We start from the raw sequence: 12,929 nt of genomic DNA on the forward strand, positions 1-12,929 counted from the left end.
ACATGAGATTTTTTTTAACATTGTGGAAAAAATGATTTTATTATTTTTTTTTTTTAGAAATACCGAGATAGAAACCAAAAAAGTACGATTTCTAGCTTCTAAATATGACTTTTGAAACCAGTCTTTTTAACCAATAATGATTAAAAAATATATATTAAAAAACAGCCTTTTATCAAACTAATTAATTTTTTAAATAGGAATTTTATTGTTGAAAAATTTTCATCACAATTTGTAGGACCGAGTACTTGCCGCTTTACCAAAAGTTATAGCTGATAGTAATGGTGCAACTCAAATCTTTTAAACCACACAGCAGCTCAATCACCACGGTTCGACCGCTCTACCAAACATGGATAATTATTGCACCCAACATAAAAATATGATTGAATTTAAAAATATATATAAATATTTAAAATTAAAGACAGTTTTAGAAAAATAAAAAAATTTAATAAATAAAGTTATTCAGTGATGATATAATTGTAATTTTTAAAAAAGTTCACCAAATTAATCAGAACTTGGTTAATATAGAGACCTCAACTTTAATTAAATACCAAGGTAGTAAGATATATACATGTATATCCAAGCATATATCTAAATTGATTCTAATTACACACAAATATATATCTATAAGCATCATCGAGGTGACGTCGACTTATTAAATGTGATAAATTATATATCTAATAGATAAGTGTTATCTCAACGATGTCCACATAAGTGCTCATGGTAGTTGTCCATAGGACCAAACATTTATATCCATCTATTAGATATGATGAAATTGTACATCTAATCATTTATATAAAAAAATTGATAACTTCAATTTAATTTTTTATAAAAAAAATTCCTTCTATTTTTTTACAAATCACATACATCGCGTGTTCCATGACCTACTAATATATATAAAGTTATGATTCTTGGTACATGTTGGCATCATAAGATGTTCACATGAACATGATGTGGAATGATATATCAGTGTCATTTCACATTTTCCGAATCTTAAAAAACATTTTGCATTAAATATTTTCATGATGTTTACATAAACATCTTGTTGTACCTATGAAATGTCCAACAAGAGGCATCACTAATATCATAATTATATTGTGTACTCACACACTCACATGTATATATTAGTAATATTATTATTAGGAGTGGTATACCGTACCGTACCGTACCGTACCGAAAGTTATATATCGTATATCATACCGAAAATTACGATATAAGCAAATTCATACCGATACGGCCTTTCGGTATATAGAAATTTAGGTACATATAACTAACATACCGAATATACCGAAATTGTGCAGTACGAAAATTTCGATACGATATCGTTATATACCGTTTTATACCGAAAAAACATTATATTTTTAGAATTTTGTAAATTTATTGTTTTAAAATATTATAATAATATTTTAAAATTTTTATTTATTTTTTCGGTGTTTCGGTATTCCAATATATACCAAAATTTTAAAATTGTATACCGTTATCACACCGAAAAATTCGGTATTGGTGCCATACCGTACCGAAATGTTCGATATATCAAAAATTCGGTATTTTCTCTCACTCTTAACTATTACTATAATTATATTATGTAAAACAAAAGGAAAACATTGGTCATTTATTACTAATCTCACGTGTAGGTACCAAAATAAATGTACAGTTAGACGTTAGCTAGCCCATCTGAATTATTTTGATGCATTATTATCCAAGTTTTATTAAATTTTGTTTGCTCGCGAGACTCTGAACTTTGCCATGATTGGGAGGTATGGACAAGTTTTATTCAATTTTTTGTTCCAGTTGTGATGGAAATGTATTATATATAATATAAAATAATAGGGATATACATATGATCATTATCATTATTATCATAATTTTTATTTTCATTTTTACTATTACTATTAAAATAATGTCCTTGTAATTAGGTCAAAAACTATAACTGATAACCAAAGTGTATTTTTATTTTTTTATATTTGTAACAACGCATAGTTCACTTACTTAAGTGTTAATGAATCGACTATTAGGCTTAAGAATCCGGGTAGGTACATATGTATCTGTTGGTGATATATCATATCCCTTATATATCAGTATTAAATTTTCCATATCATAGGTCTTGTGTCCAGCAAAGACAGTATTACTCGTTAAAACATGACGCTACTCTTTTACGGCCCACATAGCTTTTACGACTCACCCAGTGAATCAAATCAAGTGGCACAACATCAGCAACTTGATACATGATAATTTATCAAGAGCTGGTTACTCATCTCAGTACTAATCCTACTCATTCACGTTTAACCTAACCTTCACATAAGAAGTATAATAATATGTTTATCGGGAGGTTTGAACACATCTCTTCGCTCTAATAACAATTGTAATGATCAAGCGCTTAACACTAGGCCAAAACTATCTGTTAGCCAAGACGTAACTTTATTTTCTTATACTCGTGGCAGCGTAGAGTACACCTACTTGAGTGTTAATGGGTTGTTCTGTTATGCCCATAACTCTGAGAAGGTACGTGCTTATCTGCTGGTGTCGTCTCATATTTCTAAGAGATCAGTCTTATCATTTCCCTACTATTGATCATGTCTTCAGTAGAGACAATATTACGCGTTAAGATTTGACGTCACTATTTTACGGCCCACATAGTCGACCAGATCAAGGGATGCAATTTCAGCAGTTTGACGCGCGAAAACTTCCTAGAAAATAACTCTTACCGATACTACTTTCACTCATGAATACTTAACTCAATAATTACTACTATAAATATCAATATTACTATAGCTTTTATTATTTCAATATTATCATTCATAATTGAAAACATTTTCTTTTGAATTTTTCATTATAATTTTATACTCTTTTCATCCCATGGATGCATTTATTTTTCATTCGTCCTAATTATATAGCCAATTTTTCATATTTGATATTATTTTTTCTACTCTTTTATCAATCTATCCCTATTTAATTTGCTTTCCAACAAATTTTTTATCCAATTAAAATATTCATTAATGAGAGTGAAATATAAATTTTTTTAATAAAATTTATCAATCAAATAATTTTTAAATTTTGTGTGAAAACATACACAGACACGAATAAATGAGATGGATGTATTAATATATTAATATTATTAGGGATAAGGCCCTGGGAATTTGAATAACCAGGAGGCAATTTATTGTATCAAGACATTAATTGATTTTGATTTCGACCCCAACGCTTCAGCCACCTGTCTAGGGTTTTTTTTTTAAAAATAATTTAATTTTAAAATTTTTTTTCAAAAATAATGTAAAAAAAAAAACATTTTCAAAACTACTGCAATCTGCACTTCGTAAGCGCGGACGCTGCTCACGTGGAGCAGCGTCCGTGCTTCGTAAGCACGGACGCTGGTTCACGTAAGCGACGGAATATTTTAGCGACGGAATATATATATAAACCGTCGCTAATTTTAGTAGAACCGTCGCTGTAATGGAATTAACCGTCGCTAATTTGAAATACCTACCTCTTCACACGCTACGCATAATTGTATTAACAGCGTGCACATGTACGCCACGGATAATCTTGAAGTTTCAACGGCTTGTAACTTTGCAGCGTATATTTTCCTCAACATCATTATTTGGTCGAATGTCATGTACAAGATGCTGCGGACCAACATTAAGCAAATTTGTAAAACTGTGTATGTTCGATCAAGACGGAGTCTTAAAATCCTGCTGACCAAACAAACCAAAGTTAGCCATCCCTGAATCACTGAAAAAACTAGGTTGAATAGTAGAGGTTCCTGAAAAAACTTATTTTTTGACGAACTTATTGTCTGTTTTTTTCTCTATCTTCACTACAACAAAAATGGTTTTTCGCAGCGCGCAATTTCTCTTTACGCAACGTATATTGCACGCTGCAAAGTTGCGAGTTGTTGAAAGTTCAAGATTATCCGCGGCGTACATGTGCACGTTGTTGATACAATTATGTGTGGAGTGTGAAGATGTAGGTATTTCGGCATTTCAAAAACCGTCGCTACTTAGCGACGGTTTATGAACCGTTGCTGATTCCTTACAGCGACGGTTTTTAAACCGTTGCTAAAATCAGCGACGGTTTATAAACCGTCGTTGATTCAATTTTAGCGACGGTTTCGTTAGCGACGGTTTTTGTATATATTCTGTCTCTAAAATATTCCGTCGCTTACGTGGACCAGCGTCCGTGCTTACGTAGCGTGGACGCTTCTCCGCTCCGTAAGCGCGGATTGTATTAGTTTTGAAAATGTTTTTTTTTTACATTATTTTTGAAATTTTTTTTTAAAATTAAATTATTTTTTTAAAAAAACCCCTGTCTAGTCGAGTTGTCACCTGTCGAGAGACCTTCATTTACCCAAATGGAAAGGGTGAATAAACTAGTATTTTGCGTCGACGGTAGTGAGGCAAAAAAATGGATCTGACTCGTGTCTAATTTTTTCAGATCCATAATTATTTTTTTAAAAAAATTATTATATAGTAATCTGAATTTATCTAATATAAATTTATTATCCTTGAATTTTTTTTCTTATCACAAAGATTTATTTTTCATGTGATCGATATAAATTTTTTTTATAATTTCTAGACCTCTTGGTAAAATTTATTATTTCTAAGTCGTTCAATTTTTTTATTATATAAATTTATTTTTATCGGAGCTAATGTAAACAAATTAATTTTTTTAATCTCATTAAATGTATTACATAGTTGTGTAATTGGACCAATATATAATTATTCTTCGACTCATATAGGTCTTGTAGTGAATTAATTAAAGAAAATAGATGAATATTTCTCAAATACTCATATTGCTTATAAATTTTTGTTGGTTACCCTTGGTGTAATGATTACATTGCAAAACGAAGTTTCTAAAAACTAAAGTTTCATCGAGCTTTTCTTTCTAATCAATCATTCTACAAGAAAATATTAAATAAATTGATTATGTTATCAATTGAAGAAAAAAATACTGAAAAATTTGATTAATATTTTTAGCAATTACACTGTTTTTTAGTGATCATTTTGTATATATTCGATCTTATTAGTCAGTTATTATATATTTTGGCTATTGCACATTGCTTAATTTTTATATTATTTTTAAAAGAATGATTTAATTAAAAAAAATTATTATGAACCTAAAAAAAATATGAATTACGTTATAATTTAGGAGTTTCTTATTAAAATTAGACCATGGTCCTGTTTGCATGAAGATAGATACAACTTACGTGGCCTATTTTGCACACACTCAACTATTTCAAGGGATCAAATCACTCTTCCGTCCTGAGTTAACAAAATGTTGGCCTGACAATATTATCTAAATGGCACTTATTCATTTTCATGTCCACGAAAAAATAATGGACCTCATACATAAAAATACCATATCAAAATTTTCGTTATACTCGCATATAAATATCATATCGATTATATTTGAATTGTACGATATATCGAGATTTCGGTACGATATCGGTATATACCGTTTTATACCGAAAAAACTTTATATTTTTAAAATTTTTTATAAATTTATCGTTTTAAAATATTATATATTTTAAAATTTTTATATATTTTTTCGATATTTCGGCATATTCCAAAATTTTCAAATTTCATATTGTTATCGTACCGAAAAAATCAGTATCGTTACCGTATCATACCATACCGAAATCTTCGATATACCAAAAATTCGGTAAATTCGATATTTTTTCGGTACGATAATCTCGATATACCGAAAATTCGTTATTTTTTTCTCACTCCTAAGTGAATGCATCCATTTTTTCATTTAATTAACATGTGAATTGAAAATGTTTTGATTGAATTTTCGATATAAATATAATAATAAACAAAAGAAAAGAATGAGGCATGTATTGCCAATTAGACTTTCATCTTATCTACACGAAATAATTTCTTGATTTCGACAAATGTTTACGTACCACCAACTCTATTTAATATAATTATTTAATCCCTCATGATCTATCGTGATTTTTGAGATAGAGAAATTGTTTAGTTCAGCCTGGAACATGAACAACCGATTCCAGAAGTACACAGAATTCATTCATTAATTCCAATATTAATGCATCACCAACTCCGATAAATTACTTCTAACATAGAATGATCCAGATGTCCTACTTTCGAATCAAGTACGCCGGAATCCTACGTGACATCGGTGGTGAGCATGCCGCGATCGATCATGTGGCGACTACGTATGTACCACGTCCACGTGGACTGATGAAGAATGCGATTCAAAGTGCTGATTAACATTACTTTGAACATTACATTTGAGGATGTCATTTTCTTAAAAAAAGAGTTGATCGATGTTAAAAAAAACACCGCTTTACCATTAAATGTTTGTATAATAGTAATGGAAATGTCTAATGTTTGTGCTATTTTTTTTTTTTTTTTTTTATGAATGAGAATCCATGACTGCTAGTTTTCGGTGTGCACTGAGTACACTCCAGAAAACGAAATATGTTGGTTAGCGTGAGAGTTAGTGAGGATGGAAATGATGTAAATTTTGGGGAGATGAATTTGATGAGTAATGAATTGTCTCCTCTCTTCTTGTTCTTGCAAAAGAAAGAAACCAATCACAATGTTTGCAAAGTGAAAAACGCATGATGCCCAATTCTTCCGCAAGTGAAGAAGACTCGAACATTGAATCAAATATGCTGAAAATTTTAAAACAGAAACTTTTTATGGGTTTTTCAACACATGATGTGCATGAAGTTGCTGCAAATTTTAAAAGGTTTGGGTTACACTAATTAACTAAAGGTTTTTTGCACTGGTCGATTACAAAACCACACGAAACCTTATTGTTATAACACAAGACATAGGATCTAATTACATACATGGCACAACATAGAAAGGCAAACTTATGCCTATACCATAGAATCATCAGATGGAACCCAAACAAAATTATCTGCCGGGAAGAAATGGCACACGGGAGACGACCCCGGCTTAATACCGAGAACTTTGAAAGACACATGATTTTTGCTCCATTGAGTGGTATCCAAGTGACAAACAGCAAGAGCTTCAACCTTGTCACCATTTTCACCGGTTAGCGAAACAAAGAAAACCCTACTCTTGCTGGTTTGGTGATGGCAATAGAAGACAGCATAAGGGTACACAATAGTGTGACATGCTACAAACTTGGGGGCTGAAACTTCACGAATACCCTTTACCGTATACTTCTGTTGAATGGGGGTTTTAGTCTCTGTATAATGAGTAGTGGATATAACTTTGAGTTTTGTTTCCAAACCAAAGATAGTTTGTACGAAATCTAGCATCGATTCTAAGGACGTCGCGCAGATTTTGGTTTCGCCCTTTATGGGATATGCCTCACATGCTCTAAGTGTATTCTGCATAGCAGTGGCTTGTGAAGAATCTTGAGGAAACGAGAAGAACTGGAGGAGGTTAGGGAGTTCTTGGGACCCGAAAGGGATCGAATCGGCTTCTTCTTTTGGTAGTAAATTAGGGGAGGAACTCGGTTCTTTTCTCGGAAAGTAGACTGGGATTGTGTTCCCTAATTTTAGGTCTTCGACAAAGAAGAACACAATAAGTGAAGGATGCATGTTATGATGCATATGCGATGGCGATTCATCATCATGAGAATCGTGAACCAGCTCGATTCGCATGTCGTCATGAAAATGATCGTGCCCATGATTTCCTAGAATCTGTCCATTCACATATGATCCCTGCAAATGGATCATAACAAGATAAAGAGAGGACTTAGAGCAAAGGATTGTGTTCTTGGTGGGTAAGGATTCAAAAATTGACGTACCAGAAGAATGAGAAGATGAAGCAGGAGACTGGTGTGTGTGAGAAGCTTGACGTCCATTGAGCTGCACGCAAAAAAACAAATTAAAGGTGACTTTGGTTTAGAAATCCATACAGATTTTATGTGCAACATTGAACATTTTTTTTACTAAAATAAAATATGGTAATTCAGTTTCTTAGTTTTCAACTATTTCACGTTTCGCACGTCGGGGACTCAATTATCCAGTTGGCACAATTGGGATGCTGTGGTCATTCAGAAAATTGAGAGAGAAGGCCCATGCAGTGTCGTTTAATGAAATCGAGACATTTAAAATCTGAAAAATTATAATTATAAAATCATAATTTCATTTTCATGGGAGGAGGAAGACTCTCGTAAATAGAAAGACCATTTTCTTTTTCTTACTCCAATTGCTCCATATGAAATCAAAGTTGTGCAAAAAAAAAAATTATCTCTTTGTAATTTTGATCATCGTCAAATTTCAGTAATGATATAATATATTTGTTTTTTTGTTGAAAGTTTTAGTCTCTTTTCGATGTAATGTTGATGTTCATTTTAGTACCCAAGCTACCTTATTAATAAATTTATGATTTGTTCCGTAGTATTATTCATCTTGTTTCTTTATTCAACCCATTGAAGTTAAAAGGAAATACGATCGTTTTCGTTTAAATTTTGATTTCAGTTTATATACCATAAAGTCTGGTAGAATTTTCATACATCGATCAATTTTACATAAGATCTAAATAAGAGTATCTATAAATTTGCATGCATGGTGTTAATTGTCCCACATCGATTGGATAAATAACCTGAGAGTTGCATATATTGGCTTGGGCAATCCTCTCTTCTTGAGCTAGCTTTTGGGGTTGAGTTAGGTCCAAGTTCCAATCTTAACATGGTATCAAAGCACATGTTCCATAGTTATGTGTTGGACTGCCTATAGTTAGGCCACCCGTTCTGCCCATAGTTGGTCATTTGTAAACTCCACGCTCCAGATGTTCATTCCTGGACGTGAGAGGGGTGTGTTAATTGTCCCATATCGATTGGATAAATAACCTGAGAGTTGCATATATTGGCTTGGGCAATCCTTCCCTCTTGAGCTAGCTTTTGGGGTTGAGTTAGGTCCAAGTTCCAATCTTAACACATGGAATTTTGACGAACACCTAATATTCTAAAAATGACTATTTTTTAATATGTATATATAATCAACCCATCTTTAAAGTGAGTGTAGATACTAGAAAAAATATTTTTTTCCCAAAAGTAAAAATAAATTTTTTAGTACTAGTCCATTGTTTTTTAATAAAATTTTAGTTTTTTTCGTAAGAGTACTGTTGGCATGACGTTGCAGATGTAATATTGATAATTGATGATATGATGTCGCCATATATTTTTTTATATTTTGAGCTCTATGTTATCGTTCCAACGGAAAAATGACTAAAATTGTAAAATAAAAGACTAAAATTGTAAAAAAAAGAAATGAAAAATAAGAGACTAAAACTTAATTATAACAATAAATAGAACCTAGAACCAAAACCGTAAAGAAGCACATATATTACACGAATGTTTCAGTTCTGCCTTAATTGTGCACCAGAATGTGGAGGGGAAAGAGACCTGGTCAACATTTCTTTTAAAAAAATGACCTCTCCATGTAGTGAACAAATACACTACATGAGACTATATTTTTAAAAAAAAATTTGTCCAAGGTTACAAAACAAGACAACCCGCAGAATGTGGTGGAATCAGTGTGATAATGTACAATTAATGTGGATTACAAATTTTAAAATATAAATTTTTTCCCAAAAAAAAAAAAAGAATTTACAACTTTTTAATCGAATAAATTAACTTATCCATTTGTCAACATTAGCGGGTCCACCATATTAATTCTAAGAGTAGGTCTCTTGTGAGATGGTCTCACTGATTTTTATTTATGAGACGGATCAACCCTACCGATATTCACAATAAAAAGTAATACTCTTAGCATAAAAAATAATATTTTTTCATGGATGACTCAAATAAGAGATCTGTCTCACAAAATACGACTCGTGATACCGTCTCACACAAGTTTTTGCCTAATTTGTAAATGCCTAAACCAGTCTTCCAAATATATGTTTCCATTTTCACCTATTTCTTGATCCGATCTATTTCATATTAATTCCTTGATAATTAATTCTATAACAATGGTCTTATTCCACATTCGAGAGCCGTAATTTGTTTTTTTCGTTATCCAGAAAAAGAGGCTCGTATTTACGAGCAAATTTTTTTTTTTTCGGAAAAATGATAGACCGAAAATACGTACAAACACGAATCGAGCCTCTTATTTCTATTTTTTTCTATAACTTTTACTAACAAAATAAATTTTACGTTTCAAATTTACCAATATATAACATCCATTCTTGTTTTTGTAAAAATATATATACACATATATTGACAAACACATACATATATATTACACATATACAGTTCTCAAAATTATGTTTATTATGTAAAAAATAGTTAATATATTATATCATTATGATTTATTACTCATTTTTTGTACATTGTTGATCGTTTGTGATATTATTTATTTCATTATTTTCAATAAAGTAATTTTATATAAATTTTTGATTGATTTATAATGATTAATCCTATATTTTCCTTTTCATTTACATAATTAAATAATTTACTGTTAGTTAGGTATATATTTTTATTCAATTGAAAAAAGTACTCGAAAATAATTTATATTATTTATTAGTATCTATTTTTTTTTGTTATCTCAGCAATAAAAGGTGGCCATTATTAATATGATACAGATACATTAATTGCTTCTGTTTCTATTAAAAAATGGTTTGCCCTCAAACATGACTTTACATGTTCTCTTTTACCTACTTTAAAAAAAAGCATAAGAAACAAAAACATTATATCTCGATCCGGTCCACATATCAATGGAAATAATAAATATCAATGATGGATCAACAAATTCTCAATGTGAAAAAATAGTAAGTGGTTGAAGGGATAGATGTTCGAGTTTGTGGAGTAGGTGAGTGCTTTGATGATCAGGAATTCGAGTTCTCCTGCCAACACTTTCTCGGACGAACCGGATGTACAAGTTTAGTCCAGTGCATTCCATGCATGCACCTTGTTTGGTCCAATCATAGCCTAAACTAATTAGTTTCGTTGCCTATAAACACCAAGCATTTTCCTTTCGCTTTGTATATCTCAATAATCAAGAAAAAATTAAAATATATAGTTGGAGATATGAAATCCCTTTTCATTTTAATTGGTCTCATATCTCTTGCGTTGGTACATATAACACGCATAAATTTCCTATTTAGATCATGCAAATAAATCTGCATTTTAATTTAATATCGATTGGATTGTTCGTTTTAATTAGTTTTCTACTGTGAATTATGCAGTTGCCGAGCAGTGTTATCGCGAGAACAGATCCAGGCGAGTACTGGCAACATGTGATGAAAGATGAACCCATGCCTCAGTTCATACAAGGCCTTGTTGGTGTGAGTAAAGTTGCATCTGTTTCCAATAACAATCACCAGAACAAGAAAGAACACTATCACTTCTCGTTGGATAGACCTAGTGCTGCCGCCGATATCGCTGCTGACGACCAGAAAGACAAGGTTTCTTACACCAGAGACTTTGAACCAGAGCCTACGGCTACAGCTTATACCGATGGTGTCAAGAAAGAAAACAAGGTTTCTTACACCAAAGACTTTGAACCAGAGCCTACAGCTACAGCTTATACTGATGGTGTCAAGAAAGAAAACAAGATTTCTTACACCAAAGACTTTGAACCAGAGCCTACGGCTACAGCTTATACGGATGGTGTCAAGAAAGAAAACAAGATTTCTTACACCAAAGACTTCGAACCCGAGCCTACGGCTACATCTTATACCGATGGTGTCACGAAAGAGAACAAGGTTTCTTACACCAAACACATCGAGACTACTGCTACAACTTATACTGATGGTCTCAATAAAGGAAACAAGATTACTTACACCAAAGACTACGAACCAGAGCCTACGGTTACAGCTTATACCCATAGCCGTATCTGTGTTGAATGAAACATAAAAAAAAAAATGAAAAATGGGCCCTCTTGTTGCAGTAATAAATATAAAATTCAATTTCCAAATAACAAATATAATAATAAATACATAAATATATCAAAAATAATATATTACATCAATAACAACTCAATAAATATTTAAAATAACTATATAAATACTACTCGTCTAGTTTTTTAGAGACGAAAATATTTATCAAATCTGTGTAATCCAATTGTCAGACCATTTCTTTCTCAATTGACAACATAGTTAGCCCATTTAGTCTATCTTGCGACATTGTTGATCGAAGATAATTATCGTAGAAACTACACTTTTAGTCACTATAATTGTAGAAATTACAAAAGTCGCACATAAAATTTATATAAAACTCATAATCCAATTATAACTTATTAAAAAATTTAAATCATACGATATGTGCTTTAGTTATATATTTAATTAACATGATCTCTAAGCACATTATAGTGCCCATATCACAAGTAAATTTCATTTTTAGTAAGGATGTTTTAATAGAATAATCTACAAATATAAATATAAATGTGTATTTATAAAGAATATTTGAAATTGAAATAAAGCAAAATTAATGAAAAAAAATTACTTACCTTCAGGCTTAAAAGAAGTAGTGGACCGTAAACTTTATTTGTTGAATGAGAACAAAATTCAGGGTTGAGATTTGGAGTGGGTTAAAGAACAAATAATATAAAACAAGATTTCTTACTCCAAAGACTTCGAACCAGAGCCTACGGCTACAGCTTATACTGATGGTGTCATGAAAGGAAACAAGATTTCTTACACCAAAGACTTTGAACCAGAGCCTACGGCTACAGCTTACGTCGAAGGTGCCAAGGATAATTAAATCTCAGCCAATGTCAAAAATTCATGTTGATGACGATCGAATAGGGAAAAAGCGCTAGCTATCCGCGATTATGAATCCACTGTCTTGTTATCAAAATGATGTTCCCTGTCTGTGTCTCGAGTATGGTATGAAAATATGTGAGTGCACATATATGTATATATATATGTACGTTTGATGGTGCATGTTCACCTCGAATAAACTTTGTGATTTGTTTCGCAGTATTCATCTTCTTGATTTATTAATCCAACACAGAGAAGTTGAAATAGAAGTTCTAAGAGTAAATCCCG

At 31.6% G+C, this 12,929-nt stretch overlaps 2 protein-coding genes across 2 annotated transcripts; one reads left to right on the plus strand and one right to left on the minus strand.

Moving 5' to 3' along the window:
- Window positions 1–6,724: 6,724 nt before the first annotated feature.
- LOC140963014 (BURP domain-containing protein BNM2A-like) lies at window positions 6,725–7,954 on the minus strand. The gene is made up of 3 exons (XM_073422214.1): window positions 7,936–7,954; window positions 7,744–7,804; window positions 6,725–7,657 (listed from the first exon to the last, which is right to left on the minus strand). The coding sequence occupies exons 2-3, from the start codon at window positions 7,798–7,800 to the stop codon at window positions 6,842–6,844; spliced, it is 873 nt and encodes a 290-aa protein (XP_073278315.1). The 5' UTR covers window positions 7,801–7,804; window positions 7,936–7,954; the 3' UTR covers window positions 6,725–6,841.
- A 2,899-nt stretch (window positions 7,955–10,853) lies between these two features.
- LOC140963121 (uncharacterized) lies at window positions 10,854–12,861 on the plus strand. The gene is made up of 3 exons (XM_073422359.1): window positions 10,854–11,013; window positions 11,127–11,645; window positions 12,496–12,861. The coding sequence occupies exons 1-3, from the start codon at window positions 10,969–10,971 to the stop codon at window positions 12,640–12,642; spliced, it is 711 nt and encodes a 236-aa protein (XP_073278460.1). The 5' UTR covers window positions 10,854–10,968; the 3' UTR covers window positions 12,643–12,861.
- The last annotated feature ends 68 nt before the right edge of the window (window positions 12,862–12,929 follow it).

This window comes from Primulina huaijiensis, chromosome 17 (assembly GCF_012295235.1).
Source record: "Primulina huaijiensis isolate GDHJ02 chromosome 17, ASM1229523v2, whole genome shotgun sequence".
NCBI lineage: Eukaryota > Viridiplantae > Streptophyta > Magnoliopsida > Lamiales > Gesneriaceae > Primulina > Primulina huaijiensis.

Coding starts and splice junctions, on each gene's coding strand:
- LOC140963014 (XM_073422214.1), bottom strand. CDS start 7,800: ATGGACGTCAAGCTTCTCACACACACCAGTCTCCTGCTTCATCTTCTC. Junction 7,658..7,743: donor TTCATCTTCTCATTCTTCTG/GTACGTCAATTT, acceptor ATCCATTTGCAG/GGATCATATGTGAATGGACA.
- LOC140963121 (XM_073422359.1), top strand. CDS start 10,969: ATGAAATCCCTTTTCATTTTAATTGGTCTCATATCTCTTGCGTTG. Junction 11,014..11,126: donor GTCTCATATCTCTTGCGTTG/GTACATATAACA, acceptor TGAATTATGCAG/TTGCCGAGCAGTGTTATCGC. Junction 11,646..12,495: donor GTGTCACGAAAGAGAACAAG/GTTTCTTACACC, acceptor ATATAAAACAAG/ATTTCTTACTCCAAAGACTT.